This window comes from Mandrillus leucophaeus, unplaced genomic scaffold (assembly GCF_000951045.1).
Source record: "Mandrillus leucophaeus isolate KB7577 unplaced genomic scaffold, Mleu.le_1.0 Scaffold81, whole genome shotgun sequence".
Taxonomy (NCBI): Eukaryota; Metazoa; Chordata; class Mammalia; order Primates; family Cercopithecidae; genus Mandrillus; species Mandrillus leucophaeus.
This window is the reverse complement of record NW_012108808.1, coordinates 5486268-5509168: the sequence shown is the minus strand read 5'-3', so window position 1 is coordinate 5509168 and position 22901 is coordinate 5486268. Positions and strand designations below refer to the sequence as shown.

Genomic DNA, 22901 nt, shown 5'->3' with positions numbered 1-22901 from the left:
TGTTTATGTATATATATTTTTGTTTCCTTAAAAACAGGTTCTTGCTCAAGTACCAACTCTATGGACCCAGGACAGGTTTGTCCCATGACCTGCTGTGAACAGTGTGTTGTCTGATAGAAGATTCGGTTGGCAAACCATCTCTCTATTGCCTTACAGAGCAAGCAAAGAAGATGGATCGATTGAAGAGCCATCTGACTGTGTGCTTTCTACCTTCTGTGCCCTTTTTAATCCTAGTATCCACTCTGGCCACTGCTAAGAGTGTGACTAACAGCACTTTAAATGGCACTAACGTGGTCTTGGGCTCTGTGCCCGTAATCATTGCCAGAACTGACCATATCATAGTCAAGGAAGGGAACAGTGCCTTGATTAATTGTAGTGTTTATGGCATCCCTGACCCACAGTTCAAATGGTATAATTCCATTGGCAAGCTGCTGAAAGAAGAAGAGGATGAGAAGGAGAGAGGAGGAGGTAGGCTTTAAAGTTGTATCAAATGTCATAATAAAATATAAACAGGAGCTTGGGAGCCAGCACCCATGATGTTAGTTCTTCTCATGCAAATGATTTAAAGATCTCATCTTGTCTTGTTTTTCTAAGGCAGGAGAGCGAATATATATCCTTAAGGATTCAAAGAAGCAATTAATTCATTTTTTTCATTCATTGACACAAAGACAAAGGACAAACACAGAAGTCTTTTAAAAGACTTCTTGGAATTTTGTAATATAATACATCCAATACATTATAGAGACAAATGTAAAATGGATTTTCCTAAGTAATATATTTAATTTTTAAGGGAGTTTTGTTTTCTTTCATGGAGATGGCTGGAATTAACAATATAGCCATTGTTTATCATTAAATGTTCATTTAATTCATTGGCTGTGGATTTAAAGACCACACTTCTGAAAAGAAACCTCAGTGCAAGTCTCAGCCACTGGCTGGGATCCTTCTGTATTCCTGGAGACCTGGCTGCAGTTTCTAGGCTGAGGCTGGGAGGGAGGGAGGATGCAATAACAAGGAAGGATGTGGGGCAACAGGAGACTGCTTGGTTTTTAATAAATGCATTTGTGACCAAAAAGTGTGAATCACCTCACTCTGGGAAAGACTAGCCAGAGAGAGGATTGGGTCTTCGGGAATCAGTGCATTTCTTGTTTTAGATGCGAGAAGTAATTGTCTGAAAACCCAAGCCTGGTCAGATTGACCAGAAGGAGTTAATCTGCTTTCCTAGGCATTTACTGTGTGAAGTAGAGGGGTTGGGGTGGGGGAGTGAAAAGACCATTGTTCTGAAGTAGCAGCTTATTAGTTTCTTCCATTCACATTGGCCTCCTGTTCCACAGTTCTTTAACCAATGAGCAATCCCCAGAAGAGTTTCTGCTCCAGGAAAACCTACATTTTAGATCTCTTTCCCTCATGTTATCTTAATTGCCCTGAAAAAAGAATAGAGGCTAATGCTGTATATCTCCTTAGGAGCTAAGTGAATGGCATTTTCTTGCAGTTGCCTACTTCTGGTTCACAGCTGTGTTCCAAATGGTTAAGGCTGCTAGCTCTCTAATTGGCCGGATTGTGGGGTTTGCTGTAGTGCTGTCACTCACATTGCTTTTGGTTAGCCAGTCAAGGTTGTAGAGCATTATAAAGCTTCTTCCTTTAAGTCAAAAATATTATATATTATGAATCGTGTTTAAGCTAGGAGAGTCGAACTTTTACCGACCAAGAGGAATTGTGGGACCATAGCAAAGGTAAATTAGAAGGCACCTTGGAGATGTTATAGTTCAAATGCCCCTTTACTGAAATTTGCCCAAAGTCCTGCTATTATTAAGTGGCTATGACTAGGCCTGTAATCCCACCACTTTGGGAGGCTGAGGCAGGCGGATCACCTGAGATCCAGAATTTGTGACCAGCCTGGCCAACATGGTGAAACCTCATCTCTACTAAAATTACAAAACTTAGCCGGGCATGGTGGCATGCACCTGTAATTCCAGCTACTCAGGAAGCTGAGGCAGAATAATCTCTTGAACCCAGGAGGCGGGGGTTGCAGTGAGCAGAGATCATGCCACTGCACTACAGCCTGGGCGACAGAGTGAGACTCCGTCTCAATTTTAAAAAGTGGCTATGACCAGAACCTTTACTACTGACAGTGGAAAGATGAGGGAGCACAGCCCCTAGCCCACAGTGGTTTTGGTTCCTACAGCCCCTTCCTCCAGGACAAGTCAGAAGGCAGTGATGTCACACTTGTGAACAGAGGGCAGTAGCCGTGGTAACAAAGACTGCAGCCCAGGTACCTTAGCAGGTCTTTCTGCAGGGCTGAGCCATCGCTAGGGAACCCAGGGCAACTGAATCAAAGGGAACAAAGACCCCAGACCTGGATCTCCCTTTTACATGGACCCTGAAGCAAAGGTTATCCCTGGGTATTAAAGAGCTGGGTTGGGGCACTGAATTCCTCAGTCCTAGAGAGGAAAAGAACTGTGGGAACAGCATAGTGCTGGGGCCTAAATTTCAGTTCCAACATTTTGAGGATTATCCCAAAGTGTAGTATCTTACTGCTTCTGAGTTACATATGTGGTGTCTTAGCGAAAAGGTCCTTAGAACTGCTGACTCAGCATTGGCAAGCTGACTCTGCACCGTGCCTCCTTCACCTGCATATTGAGGGCGTTGAACTAGTTCGTAGCTGTATTTGGCTCCGTTTTCTTTTGTTTGTGGGTGCTAAGATGGACTATAGTAGTAGCCTGTCAGTAGACTCCAGGCTAGTGGCTGCCAGTCAAAAGCCTTTGGCGCAGAGAACCGCTCCATCAGAATTCAGCACTCTGGTTTGTAGCCAGCAGCCTTGCTGATAAATCAGTTAGCTATTTTAAATCTCTTTAAAACTTTCAAGTTTTAAAAAGAACTCGTGATACTAGCACTTGATGTTCCAGCTCAGCTTTTGTAATTACAATGCATGATGGTAATTTCAGAGCATAAGCAACATGGGATAATATACAAAGCAGTGTACCTAACAACCAGGCAATACGCAGAAAACAACAGAAATGAGAGATTCTTGCTCATAAAATATCAGAATCTGACAGCTGGAATGGCCTATTGGTAAACCCATAGTCTTTAACTTTTCATTTTTGATGGGGGAAATGCCCATATTATAACATGGACATAGATTTCCATTTTTCAGGCCTATAGGCTAGAAGTTTAAATGGAGCGGTGTTGTTTTTTGTTTTTTGTTTTTTGTTTTTAATAACTCAAGAAAGAGATGATTGAATATAGTATGAAAAATACTGGGCCAGGCACGGTGGCTCACGCCTGTAATCCCAGCACTTTCAGAGGCTGAGGTGGGTGGATCACGAGGTCAGGAGATTGAGACCATCCTGGCCAACATGGTGAAACCCCATCTCTGCTAAAAATACAAAAGTTAGCTGGGTGTGGCGGCACATGTCTGTAATCCCAGCTACTCAGGAGGCTGAGGCAGGAGAATCACTTGCACCTGGGAGGCCAAGGTTGCGGTGAGCCGAGATCACACCATTGCACCCGAGCCTGGTGATAGAGTGAGACTCCATCTCGAAAAAAAAAAAAAAAAGGAAAAAGAAAAATGATACTAATATCCTAGAACCCTATACACTAAGACTACTGTTAGAACCAAACTAACAAAATTATAATTTTCATTAACAACTGCCATTTACTAAGTCCCTGCACCAAGTGACATATATTATTTCTAATCCTTATAATAAGCCCGACAGTGAAGTGTTATTAATCCTCATGTATACAGATGAGAAACCAGGTGAAACCAGAGGATATGACACAACCAGAGTGTGGCCAGCGGGTATTCATTTTCCCTCCGTGACCCACCACATCATCCTTTAGATTCCCATAGGTGAAAAATGTTGAAGAGCCTCTCACCCAGACTGAATGAATGTGAGAAGAATTCCTAGATGGAAAAGGCACCCTCACTACCAATAGCAAGGTCAGACAGCGTTAGGATTTGTGCCGGAACGTGTGTGTGTACATGGCACGCACATGCACAAAAAGGCGCTCAAAATCATCGGTGAGTCACTCAGGGAGCACACTGCCATTCGCTTTGTGATTAGACTGGAAAGGAGCAATTTCATGTCTTGTTTCTGCTGAAAAGCTGAGAGAGCTGTTATTCCTGCCGGCCCCTCCAGGCCCAGAGAGAATGGGGCTATTTCCTGTCATTGGCAGGAGCAGCAGCTGGTTTGCTTTGCTTGCCTGGTGCTGTCACTTCAATTCCACAGATCAGGAGAGGCTCATGTGTGATCTCTATCTGGAAGACTTTTGTTTTTGTAGTTCAGCAAGATCCTGTTTGGGGTAGTCCACCCACCATAAAACAGACAACATGCAACAAGCAATAACCACAAATGGCCACGAAATATACTGTTTTCAGTTTTCTTTTTGCTAGAAGTGAGTAGAAATGTATAGTAGCCAGGAATTAAGTCCTAACTATTTCAGGCACTGATTATCCAGTGTATTTTCACTGTTGCTTCTTACTGTGACTTTAAACCATTTACATTAATATTAGTACCTAAGATAAGTAACAAGGGTTTCAAGAAAATCAACTGGTTTCAGCCCTTGTATAAGTTTGAAATTCTTCCATTAAGTTAGGTTTTTTACTTTTCTTGTGGATTTGTTTTCTGTACTCCTGTAGTGTCTGGTTGCCAAAAACAATTAAGCACTGAGTCCACAATTGTCACAACTGCTACTATAGTGCTACGGAATTCATTATTATAAATTTTGCCTCTAGTTTACATTGCGCTATTGTATTTATCCCTCTACTTTTGCAGGTTTCTTTGAATAGATTGTAATATGCCTTTTAACTAATTCTGCAAGGGACCATGACAAGCTGTGTCAGCCAGTGTTAAGACTGTAGTTACCACTTTCCTACTTAATATTTATATATCAAGAGGTCAGTGTCCACGGCATTAAATTTAAATTATCCTTTACCTCTAAGATCAGTGTAAAGTCCTATATTAACCTGTTATACTGAATTCTTGTTTAGTATATTAAATATTTGAGATTTAAAACACTCACCAAGGCCAGGTGCAGTGGCTCATGGCTATAAGCCCAGCACTTTGGGAGGCCAAGATGGGAGGGTCACTTGAGCCCAGGAATTCAAGATCAGCCTGGGCAACATAGTGAGACCCTGTCTCTATGGAAAAAAAAAAAGTTAGCAGGGCTTGGTGGCACACATCTGTAGTTCCTGCTACTGGGAAGGCTGAGATGGGAGGATTGCATGAGCTTGGGAGTTTGAGGCTGCAGTGAGCCTTGATCACAACACCGCTTTCCAGCCTGGGCAATAGCAAGATCCTATCTCAAAAACACAACATCAAATGGTACCAAACACAATTTATGATTTGTGAACATATTATTTATATATTATTGGAAAATATGTAATTATTAATATATGATTGGAAATTCAGAAGAATCACACTATATAGTCTTTAAGGAAGTTCTTTGACTTTTCTGAGCCATGGTTTTCTTGTCTGTGAAACAGAGATAATCCTTTTTTACTAAAAGTGGGATTGTGAGTCTTAAATGCTTAGCAGAGGTACCTGGAACATAGCAAGCTCTCAGTAAGTGGCACTGCTATTATTATTGTTAATATTGTACTATATCCTCACAATAATATGTTTCAGTTGCTAAAATCCCTGTTTCTTAATATAGTGTGTTTTGTAAAGAAAGGAAAGAGTTTTCTGGGTAATTTAATATTCTCTCAATTTCTCAACCTTTTCAAAACTCAGTAAATGCAAAACAAATTCATATCCCTTAAATGTTATTTGAAATTTCAAAATAATGCCCTGACTGCTATGACAGTGAGTTTGGGATTCTCATCAGAAGCCTCCTTTTCTGGTGCATCACTTCTGCGTACAAAGGGCCTTTGGTATCTAATGTGCTGCTACCTCAGAAGAAAGCAGTGTATGTGGAAGTTACAAAGTATTATGCACCAGATGAACTTTGCATTTGCCTAACCCTGTGGTTCTCAGCTGGGACCTGTTTTCTCCACAGAGGACATGTGGCCAAGTCTGGAGACATTTTTGGTTGTCATAACCAGTGGAGTCAGGCGGGTTGTGCTCCTGGCTTCAAGTGGGTACAGGCCAGGGGTGCTGCTAAACAGCCTACATTGCACAAGACAGACCCCTGCAATAAACAGTTATCCAGCCCCAAATGTCAATAGTACCCGAGTTGAGAAACTCTGCTCCTAACCCAAAGGAGCAACCCCTTGGCTAACTAAAGAATCATTCCAAAGTAGATCCCATAGAAGCAGTTCAATTTACATTACTAAGGTTAATTTTCTGAATTGAGCCATATCAAGTGCCAACGTGGTGACCACCATTTGTGTGTTTCTTCAGTGAATTGTGCTCCACTTGGGATGTGAGCCCAGATAGCTTTAGTCTTAGCAGTGAAAAGACCCTTCCAGATCCATCTCAGATACGGTGACAGCTAAGATTCCCAAAACAGAAGTGATTTATGTGAACTAAGTGTAGGGTGCTCTGATTTTGGAGGACCACCTGTAGCTACTCTCTAGAAAAGACTATTATGAACCCACATGGAATTACATACTTGGCACTTTAAATATTAAGATTACCAGATCAAATTAGCTAGAGGAACAGATGTTTTCTTTTCCAGGAAATAAAAAGACAGTAGGTTCTTTTCAGATATTAATACCTTGAAGTAGAACAGAACTACAGATTCCGAACAGCAAAATCCTTCCATCCCCACCTTCCTGAGTGAAAGCTTAGCTAAGCCTGTATTATCCCAGGCCACCTTTGCTCCGCATGATGTAAGAAATAGCTTGTTAGAGCTGCCCCAGTCCTCTCTGAAGAGGTCTCTTGGGAGGGTTGTGGGTGGGGCTGGGAAGGCACAAGAGCACTTGCAGCTTCTGGGATTCATAACCTGATGCTGCAGTGGCTTCAAGGAGCTGTCATCTTCTGCAGAAGCCTTGTAACAGGTGCAGCCGTGCAGTGCTAAATTTGCTTTCAATTATGTTTGGTAAAAGGGCATGAATCCTTTCTCTTCAGTAGCCTATATTTCACAAAATGTGTGCCACATTTATAGACACAAACACATATGCACACATCTTGTACTTCTTTGAAGGGTGCTGATTGTACGCAATCCTTGTTTGAGTGAATGTTGTATTTCATTTATTGTTTGCATAAACATTTATTGGAACTCTCACTATCTGAATGTTTTTAAGTTGGTTTCAAGAAACTAACATACTTATTTTGGCAGATTTAAATTCTTCTCCTGGAAAAGCATGGGTGTGTGAGGCTTAAGAGCCAAAGTGTCTAAACAGGATCGTTAATACAGTTTTAATCCGTTTATACCACTCATTGGGAATATAGACAAACCATACGTCCATCACTGTTTACACACACGCATTCATAAAAAGATGTCTCTGAGGAAAAAGAGGTCCTTTTTTTCAAATAAGTGATTGGAAATTTTAAGAGCTTAGCATTTGGGTATAATGTTAATTTTTTTTTCAGTCAGCTTTCTCAAGTTGAATATGTAATTTTTAATGCTCAGTGATCCTAAGGTAAACCTGGAAAGATTTAAGGTTTCGGTAGAAGTGATGTTTGGAGAAAAGCTATGATTACAGGATCTGTGGAGGTTGTGCTCTCACTTCCCGTGTGATTCTTCAGTTCAGAATGCATTGCTCATTGCTGCTTCTTGCTGTACAGCAATAATTTACTCAGAAGTTGTTTGTGTGAGCGTAAGTTCTGATGTTGTTGTATGTTGGTTTCACACTAAGTCACAGTCACCCCTGGACTGTAGAATCTCTTGCTGTTTACAGGTTTAATTGTAACCATAGGATGCTGTTGATCTGTTCTCTCATTGCTAGATGGGCTACCTGGCACTGTCCTGTTGAGGAGACTTTGGGCCATACCACGTGGGTATCTCAGGTCAGCTGCCTTCCTGGTGTGGAACTGACCACGGTTATGGCTTCTCCCAGAGAAAGTGAGCTGGGGAGGAAAGCTCTGAACTGTGTCCCTGGGAAGAAACACTGTTCTTAAAAAGATACTTTTATATTACCTTGGTTTGTTTACATCATTACTGTTTTTCCAGTCAACCTAGGCTTGCCTGATTTGAAGAATTTCAAGAAGTCTAAGAGTGAGTCATAGGCTACTTTCATTTTAAGTTGTGATCAAATCAACTTTCCAACAGTGTTACCAGCCTGACGACTACCTGCAGTGCATGGGAGTGTCCCTTACCCTACATTCTCAGCAACATTAAAAAAAAAAAAAAAGGAAAAGCATTAATGAAAGAAGGCTGAGCTAGGCAGGGTCGGCCATCCAGGCTGCGGTGAGTTGTGTGTGATAGAAGGGCCATGAGCTACCGGGCCTGCCCCTCACACCTACCCAGCCAGGCAGCCGTCACTTTCCACTGCCGGCAATGTCATTAGCGACTCCCCTATATTCTGGCAACCTGAAAGATGAAAAAGTTGTTTTAAAAATGACTGTAATCTCTATAAATGTAATCATAATTTACATATTAGTGATTTTCTACACAGACACCATTCACATTTCTTGTTTTTGCCAATGATCTGTTCATAGCCTTTTCCTGTTTTTTCTTTTGGGTTTGTCTTGACTTGCTTGATTTATAGCTGTTCATTATGTTTTAGAGTCATTAAGCATTTGTCTGTCAAACATTCTAGAATTTTCTCCCAGTTCGTCATTTGCTTTTAACTTTAATATGGCATATTTTATAGGGAAAAAAATTAATTTAGTGGAAATCTGATCCACTGGTGTTTTCCTTTACAGCTTCTGAGGTGCTTGAAATGCTTTAAAAAGGACTTCCTATTTCAAGGTTATAAAAATATTTTATATCCTCTATTAATTTTATACTTTTAATTTTACATTTAGATCTTCAGAGTAGTTGGAATTTATTTTTATGTATCACATAAAGTAGGAATTTGCCTTTATTTTCTTGCAAATGAACAGTCATCTATCCCAATAGTCTTCCACCCCACCCCCCCACCCCGCACCCCGCAATTTGACACGCAGTCATCTTCAACTTTAAACTTCCTATGCTTGGCTGCATCTGCTTCTGGACTTTCAGGTTTCCTCCACTGATTTAATCAGAGTTCACGCAAGGCCTTATTGGGAAATGGAGCAAGACTTGAGGATGGGGTCTTAACTGGGGTAAGTGTGTGAGCCTGGGACTTGGGGTGGGGAGAAAGGAGGTCTTGCAGGCGAAAGGGAGCATGTGGGAAGGTCCTGTGGCCCCTCTTAAGAAATACAGTAAGGCAAACCTGTCAGGGGAAAAGTCATGTAAATGAGGTTGGGAAGCAGGCGGGGCTCCCGTTCTCCTGCAGGATAGATATAAAGCTCTTGCACATTTGGGGCCCCTCCTGTAATCCGGCCCTGCCTTCCTCCATCTGAGCCCTTCTCGGTTTTCTAGTGGTCAGCTCCAGCGGCTCACAGTGTTCTCTCTCGTGCTCATGTGCTCCCTGTGACCTCAAAAGTTCTTTCTCTTTTACTCCCATTCCTCTCCCTACCTGTGCCAGCGGATCTGGGTTAGCAGTGGCCTCCTCTAGGAAGCCCTTGCTCTCTGTCCTGTTTAGTCCCTCCCAGATGCCATTATACTTACCACATGATGCTGTGGTTGTGTCTCAGTGTCTGTTTTTCCTTTGGAACTTGATTTTTTTTATTGCAGTCAGGGGTCATGTCTAACTCATCTTTGTGTTCTCATCATCCAGCATGGAGCTTGGAACATAGACAGTTTGCTCAATGATATTTGTTGACTGAATTAGTGAACAAGATAAAAAAAGATCACTGCCCTTCTACAAATGTCAGCTTTGTTGTGTGGCATAACCCGTGCACTGCAGTACAGCTCAGAAACAACATCTGCTAGCTTTTGTCTTTGCAAAGGAGAGACTATCACCACAACACTGTTATCCACCTCTAGGAGATTTTCATCTTTAACTCTTGTGCCTGGAGTTTCTTGGTGAAGACTGTGACAGGTCCCTGGCAATTTCTAGTCTCCAGGAGACATGAGATGCAGCAGCCTTTGTCCTGCAGCTTGTGTGAGCATTTTAGTCTAAAGCCTCAGGTGTGCATCACCTTCCAGAACAGGAGCAGAGAGAGAGGGGATGGAAGAAGGGCATTTCCGGGGGTGGGGGGAGGGGGCGTGGCTACAGTCTGCGCAAGGAACAGGAAGTGTGTGACTGAGCCCAAGTGCAGGAGGAGCGTGAGAGTCTTTCCTTTTCTCTTCAGAAGGTCATAGCAAAATGGCTGCCTCTTGTTTCCTCCAAAATCATCGCATGTAGAACTGAGTTGGCATCCACTGCTGACATTTTGGGTTTTATTTGTGCTGAAGTGATGCAGCTTCATGAACATTCAGTGCATAAGCTTGACATTCCCACTCAGTTACAGTTTAAAATACATGGGGACTGCACTGTGTATCCCCACTTCATGTGTAAAGCACCGAAGATCTGTGATAGTCACCGTAGGTGTTCGTATAACTTTCTGGCAGCTGAAGTCGGGACCCTTCTAGAATGAGTCGCAGGGCCAGGTATTTATAGACTGATGCAAATGGTAACATGCAGCAGCAAGAACGTTTTCGAGATGTTCCTGTCTGGACAGGTGCCGTGTGGATGGAGATTCTTCTTGAGCATGAGTCCAAAGCTGATGTGGGAGGAGTCTCCAAACAGAATTTGCACCATCTTTAGTTTTCAGAGCTGTATATGGCAGTGGAATGTGCAGAAATCTTTACTTTTCACTAATGGAAGGGCAGGCTGAGGCTGAGAGGAAATATTTGGGGTCTTGGTTCCCAGAACAAATTAATGTATTGGCCTTTACAAAAAAAGGGGGTGGGGAGTACAGACATACATAACCTTCGAGGCTGCAGGACCTTAGTTTTCTTCTATGCTAGTCTTAGAACTGTGTTGACTTGCAAAGAGTTGGACTTGCTTTGTGGTCTGGTAATAGTATATTCTTATCCAGGTCACATACTCATTTTACCATATCTCACCCAACAGAATTCTAAGTGACATTAACATTACATTAACCTGGCCAGGCGCGGTGGCTCACGCCTGTAATCCCAGCACTCTGGGAGGCCGAGGTGGGCGGATCACGAGGTCGGGAGATCCAGACCATCCTGGCTAACACGGTGAAACTCCGTCTCTACTAAAAATACAAAAAAATTAGCCGGGTGAGGTGGCGGACGCCTGTAGTCCCAGCTACTCGGGAGGCTGAGGTAGGAAAATGACGTGAACCTGGGAGGCGGAGCTTGCAGTGAGCCGAGATTGCGCCACTAAACTCCAGCCTGGGCGACAGAGCAAGACTCCGTCTCAAAAAAAAAAAAAAAAAAAGGCTGGGCGCGGTGGCTCTCGCCTGTAATCCCAGCACTTTGGGAGGCTGAGGCGGGTGGATCACAAGGTCAGGAGATGGAGACCATCCTGGCTAACACAGTGAAACCCCATCTCTACTAAAAATACAAAAAAATTAGCCTGGGCATAGTGGCGGGCGCATGTAGTCCCAGCTACTTGGGAGGCTGAGGCAGGAGAATGGCGTGAACTGGGCAGGCGGAGCTTGCAGTGAGCCGAGGTTGCACCACTGCATGCCAGCCTGGGCGACAGAGTGAGACTCCATCTCAAAAAAAAAAAAAAAAATTACCTTAACCCATAAAAGAAAAATGATTGTTTCAAGAGGAATCTAGTAATGGACTGAAAATGAAAGAGACGTTTTGGTATCCTTGTCCTCCATTGGAAACAGGAAATTGCTGGCAGAGAGAGCTGTGATGATCTCATTTAGCTAGTTTGTTAGTGTACAGCGCTATAAGTAATAACCCAACTGCTTTAGGATTATAACATGTGCATTCATATTTGTCGTGGTTTATAGTTAATATAGTTCACAGATACATGGCTGGGCTTTAAACTTTCAGAATAAATAAAATTAAGTGTTGGATAAAGTATATGAAAACCATTAAGTCTGGGGACCCACTGTGCTGGATTAAGAATCTGAATATGCTCCTAAGTAGTAATTTATCTGTTAGACATCTCACAGATTTCTCCAAAACGAACTACACATGTCACCGAATTGGACTGCATGAGATTCCAAGCTATGCCCCTTTTAACAATGTCACAAGAAATGTTTGAAGGGTCTATAAGGAGTTGTCTGAATTGAACTGTTTGGTTGTAGATTAGATCAGTAGACAATTAAAAGCATATCTGAAAACTAAAAGTTCACGTTCAGAAACATTTTTAAATATTCAATAGAGGAAAGCATTGGGATGTTGTCACTAGTATTTTCACATTTTATGTTTCTGTAACACTTAGAACATAATTATTACTAAAGTTGTTACTTAGGTTTGGGGGAAAAGCTGTTGATACTACCATCAGATGCCTGTCTTGTTAGTGTTCTCTTCTTCTGTATCCAGGTTCAGACTACTTTTTCCTTATATTTATGGATAATTGTTCCAAAAAGTGGTACAGATGGGGAGGAGGTAAACAAACTGATCCTAACCATTCTTCACACAAATAACCTCACCTTCTCACCCTCCTCCACTCTATTTTCTGCTATATTTTCCAACAAAAGGAAGGTAAATATGAGAAACTGCAAGCATAGCCTGTAAGTCTCTAAAACCCAATGTCTTCTGTATGGAATAAGCTTTCAATCAGTTAGAGTTTTGTTCTGTTTTTGTCCATGCCTGCTGCAGTCTACTTTTATGAGACATGCAAATTATAAGAAAATAAATTGACAAGGTAACTTTCCTGGCCTCAGATCATTGTATATTTGAATAAATCTGCAGCTGAAATATCAAAATCTGTGTTCCTGGAATGAAAGTGGTAGAAGCCTTGCCCATGCCCCATCTGAATTAGCGAGAATTTCACAGACCGAGTAGGTTGGTTTGTTCATACACATTCACAAGAAGCTGAAAATTCACTCGATTTTCCAAACCAGTGTTTTCTACTCTTGGAGGAAATACACTGACTGAATTGTTAGAAGAGGGTTACTCAGGGACACCAGAAACTGCTCTTCACAGATGTTCTTTCAGAAGGCACAGTCATGTGACAACATCCACCAAGAGGCTCCCGCCGGATTCGCCCTGGCCAGTGGGCAGGAGGAACTGTAGAACCCCAGGAGGTACCTCATTGGCACGTCCAGCTTCCTTAAGAAAGTTCCTTGGAGCAGAGGACACTGCGGGAGAACAGGCCTTCTGTTGCCTTATTCCATAGTCCACTGGGTTAACAAAACAAAACAAAAATGCGTTTGGGAATTACCAGGCCTTCTATTGGAATTAAAACAATACCATAAGGAGAGCAAACAAATAATATACAGTGCAATAATAGATACTTAAAAGGAAACTATGTGTTCAGTTGCCCCAGCTCTCAGGAAAGGTTTCTCTAGTCGGCTTCAGGAACTAGAATGTTTTTATGGAGAAATATCTGCCTGTTCCTTAGAACTCCCCAAAAACCTAACTGGGATCTTCATTTGCTCTATGGGATAGTCCAGGGAGGTAGCAGGGTTTCAGAAGGGCTCAGACCTAACACCCTGAAGCCACACCTAGTATCATGTTTCACAGGGGTCTTTGACCTGCTGGTAGATGGGCAGGCTAAATTCAAACCAAAGTGTTTCACTGGATTCAAAATACCATTCCAGAGGCGATGCTAGATCCTTTCCAGAGAGGGCAGTGGGGATAAGAAAACTCGCATGTATTATCAATATGTGTCCTCCTTCGAGTCAAGCTTATTTTCAACTTGATGGATCTGTAATTTATTTGCAAGGCTAAACCAAATTGATATTAATTCCTATCCAGCCTCTGAATACTCACATTGTTAGCTTGTAACTTTAAATAGTATAGATAATTGCGGAGTCTCAAAATGAATGACACAAATTATGTTTTCATTAACTGAGATCATACAAGGATTACTTCAGTCTTAAATTAGAGAAACTCAGGTAAACAATTTAATTGCATTAACCTCCCCAGTGAACATATATTCAGTAGAGGCATGCTTACTGGCAGGTTAGAGAATCAGTTGCTTTTAAAGTTAAGGAACTCTTCAATAAGAGCGCAGCATTTTCCAGATTGTTTATTTCTCTCATTTTTCACTAGGATGTAGAGTTAGACAATATGGTTTGGTAGTTAAGAGTGCAGCCTCTGGAACTCGAGTTCATCTTCCAGTTCTACGGCTTCCAAGCTGGTGCCCTTGGGAATGTTGTCTAACCTGACTGTGCCTCAGTTTCCTCATCCTGTAAAACAAAGGCAGTGTCAGGGGCCACCTTGCAGAGTTATTGTGAGGATTCAATGAGCTGATGCATGTCACCGCCTGCCACATAGTAAGCACGTGAAGTAGATGTTCACAGTAGTAGATATTCTTAGAAACGTATCAGTTTGTAGTCATGGGAGCTCTGTGTCCTTAGTTGAATTTTCTTCTCTCCCTTCCGACAGGAAAATGGCAAATGCACGACAGCGGCCTTCTGAACATCACCAAGGTATCCTTCTCAGACCGAGGTAAATACACGTGCGTGGCTTCGAACATCTATGGCACTGTGAACAACACGGTGACCTTGCGCGTCATCTTCACCTCTGGAGACATGGGTGTCTACTACATGGTCGTGTGCCTGGTGGCCTTCACCATCGTCATGGTCCTCAATATCACCCGCCTGTGCATGATGAGCAGCCACCTAAAGAAGACCGAGAAGGCCATCAATGAGTTCTTTAGGACCGAAGGTGCAGAGAAGCTGCAGAAGGCGTTCGAGATCGCCAAGCGCATCCCCATCATCACCTCTGCCAAAACTCTAGAGCTTGCCAAAGTCACCCAGTTCAAAACCATGGAGTTCGCCCGCTACATCGAAGAGCTCGCCAGGAGCGTGCCTCTGCCGCCTCTCATTATGAACTGCAGGACTATCATGGAGGAGATTATGGAGGTGGTTGGGCTGGAGGAGCAGGGGCAGAATTTTGTGAGGCATACTCCAGAGGGCCAGGAGGCTGCAGACAGGGATGAGGTCTACACAATCCCCAACTCTCTGAAGCGGAGCGACTCCCCCGCCGCCGACTCGGACGCCTCATCGCTGCACGAGCAGCCTCAGCAAATTGCCATCAAGGTGTCAGTTCACCCACAGTCCAAAAAAGAGCATGCAGATGACCAAGAGGGTGGACAGTTTGAAGTCAAAGATGTAGAGGAGACAGAACCGTCGGCTGAACATTCCCCTGAAACTGCAGAGCCTTCTACTGATGTCACATCCACCGAGCTAACATCAGAAGAGCCAACACCTGTTGAGGTACCAGATAAGGTACTGCCGCCAGCTTACCTGGAGGCCACAGAGCCAGCAGTGACACATGACAAAAACACCTGCATTATTTACGAAAGCCATGTCTAATACCAACCCCGAAAAGCTATGCATATCAAGAAAATCAGGGGCTGCTCCTTGTAATACAGATGTAGTACGCACTTGCCGCTAAGCCTTACCAGGAGACTCTCATCCCTTAGGTAGGAGTGATGCCACTTTAAAAGGAGAAACACCTGCCTGCAGTGAATGGGACTGGAATTTCCCCAGTAGAAAAGGATGCGAGAAACATCAGGGTGCAGAATTGATATCGGACAGAAGGTGTCTATGTGATAATGAGTTTTAGAGGCTGATCTCTGCCAAATACCTTAATTGGTGATGCCTTCTTGGCAAAGAGTACACCACTGTAAGATATTCTGAGCTCAAGAACCCTGTCCAATGCACCCTGCATTGCTTTTCCTTTTAAAAAGTGTAGGTCTGCTACAATAGCAAATGCACGTACGTGGGTTTTTTGCACTTTCTTCTCAGTTTTGATTACTTTCACTGTTCCTTTATAATGGGGTCATTGTTATTAATACTAATTGTTCTTTCTGGTTTAGTCCTCATTGCCATTTTTGTCCTCATTTTTCCCTAGAACACGTACCTCAGAGACTTTGGTATCGGTCACCAGTACCAGGGCTGATATCTACAAGTCACATTACATTTGTCATGTTCCAAAGTAGTTATGAGGCTTGTTTTTTTTTTTTTTCATTCCCCAGGCCTATTTTCATAGATTGCTTTTTTTTGTTTGTTTCCAACGAAGCTGCTGTTGTGAAACTGAGAAAAACTTTGCCCCGGAATAGCACTTTAATAGTTAAAAATGTGTTTACCTGTCTGATTCAGAGAGCCTTTTGGTGAGTTCAGCTGAGATGTAGAGGGAGATTGTAAAAGGTTAAATATACCCACACCACCCACGAAAGTCACTTTTTATGTTGAAGTTACATCATCCTCCAAATAAAGACTGATTCTTTACCTGGAAAATGTATTGCTTCCAAAGACATAGGATTCAGTGTATTCCTGTAGGTTATAGAATATTGGTTGGCTTCCAAACAGGCTTGCAGGGACCGAATGCTGTTGGATGACATATAACCAGGTCCACTTTTTGTGAACTGCATAGCTAACTTGGTTGTGCTTAAAGGGGAGAGCGAAAGGTTAGGGTAATAGCAAAGGGAACTGTGCCATCAAATTTTATGCCAAAATTGTTGAATAATTATTCAGTCCTGCAAGAAAGTGGTTATATGTGAGGTGCATGACCTTATGGAAAGAAGACAAAATTAGTCATCCAAAGGCTTAATACCCACTGTGCCAATAACCAGCTGCCTGACTTTGCACAAGTCTGGGCCTCAGGTCCCTTATCCGTAGAAGGGGCAGATGAGATGAGCTCTGAGCACCATTGGAATGGTTTCGCTGTCTCACAGAACCAAACCGATATTAACATCCTTGTTCCTTTTCACAATCACTTTAAAGTTTTTTGCATTCATCTCTCGGTCCACCTAACATTTTCATGCTGCATTACTTAAATATGTTGGTTTTGAGAAATTGTAGCATTTTAAACAAATTGTGGATCTTCTCCTTCCAAAAAAACCATTAGGACCACATCTGCAATTAAGATTTAGTATCGGTGAGAATGAGTGGTGTTATTTAATTTTCCCTTATAAGCAAAGGAGACAGTAACCTTAATACGCTCACAGGGGCCTTGGCCACATCAGGTAGTGGGGTTGTGATGTCCAAGATTGCATGGACCACATTGGTGATGAGAGTAGACCCAGATGTTTAGTCCTCACTCTGTCACCATCTGAGGAAGTGACCTTGGACAACTCCCTTCCTCTCTCTGGGGTTTAATCATTTTCATCTGTAAAATATGCAGGTAGTACTCGAGGGTCTACAGGATCCCTTCTATTTGAAACATTTATAGTTTTATGGAAAGTTTGCAGTCTTCCAGGATAACCTACCCCCATTGCATGAGACAAGCAAAAATGGGTCCATGAAGTTGGATGCTTTTGCCATCCAAACTTTACAACAAACATTATCTGGCTCTGTAATTGAGGGCAGTGGGCTTGGCTTTAAACCTAGCCTTGATTTGTTTATGTATAGATTACTGTTGTAGAAGGTGATAGGACTAGTTATGGAGTTTGATTAGACATCTCTTGAAAAGTACTGAACTGTTGACTTCTGGTTAGAAGTGCTTTGGGCAGTCACATAAAGAAATGAGCAGTGAGAAATCAGGAGAAATTATGACTCCTGTTCAGGCTATTGGGACTAGCATCGTATGTTTTTGGGTCGTGGAAAAGTTTTAACGCCACCTCTTAGGATATAAAAATTTTCCAGTTTTCATGGAGGTCCACAAATTATTTACCATGGGTTTATATGCCCAAAGCGACAAGAGAGGACTTACGTTCATTTTGTGATAATGTATGAATGTTACCCCATTCTATTCCGTTGTCATTCCACCCAAACCCGTGTGCAGGTTTCCACATGGAAGCAACAGGAGAAGGCATCCATTCCACCTAGACACTGAATAGTGATAATAAGCTAAAAGTGGGCAGATTTTCAGTGGAGCAAGAGCAGAAATACGTGGCCAAAGAATGTTTCCCGATTGGTTTTGCTGCTTTAGACTGCAGTGGGAAGAGCTTATGTAGATTTTCAAAACTTTCTCCCTCTTGAAGGCATCGTAATGCTCTCAGTTTTGATAATAGCTGACATAAAGGGAGGTTGACTTAAAATGGGAATTTCTCCTTCCAAAAATGCTACACTCTTCCTATCCATCCTACAGCTTCTTTATGAAATAAGAGAGGCTCTCCTGCTAGAATATGAGATGCAGAAGACCTCACGACTTTCAGCTGATTTTTCAAATACAGAGTGAACTGTTCAGCTTCATAGTAATTCATGTGAGCGTGACTGAACGTGTGTGCATACACACTTATGCACATTGGACTCATCTGGGCAGTTTTAAAAGCTTGACACTAAATCCAAAGCCTCGTCCTTTGGGTCGTATGTAGTCATTCGTAAAATCAACTTCCGGCTTCTGAGTCATCCTGGTCCTATCTCTAGCAATGTTTTTCTTGAAATTCTGAAAATGATTCAAATATGTGTGTATATTTAATTCACTTAGATGATCTGTAAACTTGGATGGTATTTATTCTAAATGGGGAAAACAATTTTATATGGAAAATCTATGTAATTTATAATGGTTTTGTTTTATATATTATATTTTCATATCTTTAGGGCACATCTACTATCCTCATCTTTTTGTATACCATACTTAGCAAAAAGAAATACTAATACTTGACTAAAATCTCTAGGAACCAAATGGGATACATGTGATATATAACTTATAGAAATTGCTCTAAAAATCTCTGAATGTCTCATCCATCCCAAGCATTACTGTGCTGTGTCGTTATGTCCAGAATGATTTGTCTTGGACGCTTATGAGCATTCCTTTTTCACAACTAAGGCTGAAAGACCTGACATCTCACACAATGGGGTTCTGGAATTCCCCTTTCCTCATTTATCTGTTTTTATTGTTTGTTTCATTTTTAATTGCACAAGTCTATGTTGTCTAAACTTTGTTTTGAAGGGCAAGTGTGAGATAACAAGAAAGCAATGTGATAGACTGAATGAATTTAACCATGGCTATGTAAATTATTTTAATGGACTGGTAAGATGTTTCAAGTCTAATGCTTGGATCTTTATTTACTGGTGATCTAGGATCTGCTCAGCTCTTTAGCACATGAAGAAAATGTCAGGTACAAAGGACATTTGCATGTTTTGAACAGCACGCTCTAAGCCCAGTGCAGCCAACACAGATTGACTTGACTGTAGAAACACCAATTCCAGCTGCTGGAAGAAATGTTTAGAAAGGCAAACCAGATACCTTTATTCTGCCCTAGGAAATACAGTGTTGATCAGTGCTAAAACTCTTCAGTAGTAGTCACTGTGGTTCTTTTCCTTTCAGTGTTTCATTTGGTACCAAAATGGAGCATTTACCTTATATTTCAGATACTCTGTTTTCTTAGCATTGTTCAGATACTTTCCTTTATTGCTCTTCACATATCCTTTTGGCAGTCACTTGAGTAATTCTATAAATGTTTCTATTCTTGGTTTTTAAACCAAGTTATTCGTAGTCTTTAAATACCTACCAAATCTCATCATATTTTCACACCCATATCTTGGGCATCAAGATACTGGTCATTTAAAAAAATCCTTAGTAGATAACACAGTTTATTTTCCTAATGACATTTTTGGGGTTTCTTCATTGATCAACCAGGTTTGGGTTAAACAAATCAATTGTGGGGGAAAAATCAGATAAAACAATTGCTTATTGTATTTCCTAAAGGACTGAGCGTTTATCTTTTATTCAAGAAGATATCATATGAGAATGATAATGATCTTTAACAGATTTTTTGGAGATGGAATTTATAAAGAGGCTAATACTAAGAATACTACAATCAAAATTGAAGCTAGAGAATGTAAAAATAGAAAGTAAATAGTTCTGAGAATATTCTGGCATAAATTATTTTTATTTAGCCAATAAAATAGCCTCCAAATGTGTATCTCAGACACCATAGAGCTGCTAACAGTGAGAGTCAAGGAAGATGCTTGTACTTAGATTTCGTTTGTTGTATTTCAGTAGTTCTGGATGTCCTTTGTTAAAATTGGAAAATGGAAAAATGCCTCTAGACAGAAATGTCAATCTGGTGATTTTGTGAACTGTAAAATGTTCACTTTTAAAAATAAAGATGTAAACAAATGACTCATACATAAGTTGGTATTACAGTAGCAAAAACAGAAAACCATGTGATCCATCCTGTATTTTGATTGATGCTTTAATAAAGGGTTTGCACAGGTGTGTGGAATGTGTGTTGTGTCCCACCTGAAGGGTGTGTAACTGTGGCTTGACTCATTCTTTCCAGTGGTATAAAACCTGCAGTCTGTTCTTACCCCTACCCTGTGCATCTGCAGCATTTCTTGGGAAAAGAGAAAAATGAACTAATTTGTATTTAAAACCTGCATAATTTTGTCCCACTACAGAAGCCTAACTCTGTACTGACAAATCTTATAGCAATCGATTTTAATCTATATCAAGAAATAATTTTTAGCACATCACATCGAGCTAGGTTTAGAGAATCCAAGAAAGAAACTCACATCCCTGAAACATTCCACAGGGAGAAGGCATCAGTAGCAGAAATGCCACAAAGCCCCTAAACAACACCAAATCCAAGAACATGCTAAGTAGGTTCATTTGACAATCAGTAAACAGCAAAAATGAAATTCCTCTTGGATGAGATGATTTTGTGGAGTGTATATAAGTGAACCAAGAAAGGAGACTACCAAATGGAGAGTGCAACAAAAGAAATGGGTGGCAAATCAGTATTGTGCAGGGCAGACCAAACAGGCAAACCGAATAGCTGAGTGAGTTATCCAATAAACAGTGCTTGTAGCCATCCACAGGTTTGCTCAGGTAAAAAAGGATTTAAGCAGATTTCACTGGCATAAATGGAAAACTTAACAGCGTGTCATCACAAACGAGGAAACAGGAAACTTTTGTCCTAACAGGAAATTCTTGCTGATCCCTATTTTCAAGACCAGAACAAACTGCTAATTTTTTTTTTTTTTTCAAGTTTTGGAATGCCGCGTTCTGCGTGGGTCTAAAAGGGATGTATCAGCCAGGCTTAACATTAACAAATGATTTTGAAAGAAGCGTGTAGTCACAGAGTTGGAAAATACATGTGAGGGTATCTGATTTATTTCAAGATTTGTATTATACAAATTTATTCTACAATATCCCTGGCAAGTAGTAGTTCAGCTCTGTCTGAAAATCTCTGAGAAAGGGGGAGCATATGATCTCATGTGTGTTCTGTTGTTAGGTGTTAAGTGCTGAGTCAAAAATCCTAATAGTAGTACCCCACCAGTCCTTGTTGAGACATCTGGAGCTGGAAGCATGAGTTAGTCCTGCCACAACAAAATTGTCTTTACTGTCAAGACAAAACTAAAATTATAAATACATATAAAAGATTACAAAAAAAGATTGGGTGCGCCTGATACTACTACATTAGTTATGTGCCATGTGGTAAACACCCTTTTGAGTGGATGGTTTCTGCCAACAGGGATGTTAAAGACAGAATCAGTTATACCCCTCACCCCTTGAGATGCAGTAAAGCTACAGCTCCTTAAAGAGTTGTTCAGTAACCAGGGAAGAAAATGAGCGAACCAGCAGATTAATTGCCTCAGTTGATGAGTATATTTTTGAAGGACCATTAGAATTGACTTCCTGAAAGAAGGACAAACTAGATAGATAGATAGATAGATAGATAGATAGATAGATAGATAGATAGATAGATAGATAGATAGATGGTTGATAGATGGATGGTTGATAGATAGATGATAGATACAGGTATAGATAAATATGTGTATGAAGTGGCATATTGGCGTATTTTAAAATAGCAATTGAAGTATAGCTGGCACCAATTGCATTTACACTGTTAGATAAAATAAGGACACAAGGGGAAACTAATTTTCCTAAAATATGAAGTAACAAATATTACATCATCTTTAAAAATGAAGGTCGATACAGTAATATGAGTTTTTCAAAAACAAATTTCGCGCTACTGATGTATTTTCTACCTCTGGCCCAGTTCATTGAAAGAGGTGAATTGTTTTGGTGAGCCCTTGCAGCTAACTCAACAAAGTGGATTTTCTTGCAATTGATTTGTGTTTTAAAGTTCATTATGGAATAGAAGTCCCAGTGAACCATGCAAAAAATCACCTGAGCATAGAAATCCAACATGGGGACTTTTTGCTGTTCAGCATAAATGGTGCACAGCGTCTATTTCCCGAAAGTTTTCATGGTTTATATGAAGCTGATGTACATTGGCAACCCCTTAAGTGATGAGTGCCTCTGATTTAAGTCAGATTTACTACTGTGTCTGCTGGTGCTGTAGACTTCTGTTTAGACACTTAGTGATATAGATGAACAAAGTCCCAAAGCTTTACAAGGAGTCATAATTCTACAAACCACCAAAGTTTTTACACAAAATGGAAAGAAAAACGTGCGTCTGAAGAAGGTAAAAGTAATCCTGCAACAGCTGCATAGATTCCCTCATAGTTAGCTGGTATTTTCTATTCTCTTTCCTGCTGGCATTACCTCAGCTGTCTGACCAGCAGACCAACTTCTTATGCGTAATGTAAAATACTTGGTTATAGAATAGATTCCAAGAGAAAATTCATCTACTGTGTAGCAGGCCTTTTATCAGTTTAACGCTGTGTGTGTCTGAAATTATTTAAAACCTTACAAAAACTAGGACCTGGCATCAAATTTATGGAAGTGTTTTCATCTAATAAGAAATTTGATCTGTGATGATTGTTGAGAAAAGATAAAAGAATGTTTTAAATAATCTGAAAGTGGTAAGACCTCAGAAAATTTAATTGCATAGTCTACATTCTATTTGTAGGGAAAAAATGGCAGTCAATAAGAGGAATCTGTGATTGTTAGATTGTTTAATATGCAGAATAACTTTCTGTATCAGTTCAGCCTAAATTACTTGTTTTCACAATAATAGTTGAGATGCACTAATGATATTTCTGAACCCTGTCAGATCCTGAAAAAAAAAATCCAAATTTAAAAATAACTATTTTAGTATCATG

At 41.0% G+C, this 22901-nt stretch overlaps 1 protein-coding gene across 4 annotated transcripts in view; it reads left to right on the top strand.

The window, feature by feature from the left end:
• Positions 1-20113, top strand: part of MFAP3L (microfibrillar-associated protein 3-like) — a 41168-nt gene extending 21055 nt beyond the window's left edge. For 2 of the 4 annotated variants that reach the window (XM_011967814.1, XM_011967813.1), the window contains 2 exons: positions 38-468; positions 14380-20113. In XM_011967814.1, the coding sequence (XP_011823204.1) occupies positions 171-468; positions 14380-15311 (1230 nt within the window). In that variant the 5' untranslated portion in view covers positions 38-170 and the 3' untranslated portion in view covers positions 15312-20113. Of the gene's footprint in view, positions 1-37; positions 469-2266; positions 2389-14379 lie in introns of those variants that run through there. The other 2 variants (XM_011967815.1, XM_011967816.1) reach the window with 2 other exon arrangements.
• The last annotated feature ends 2788 nt before the right edge of the window (positions 20114-22901 follow it).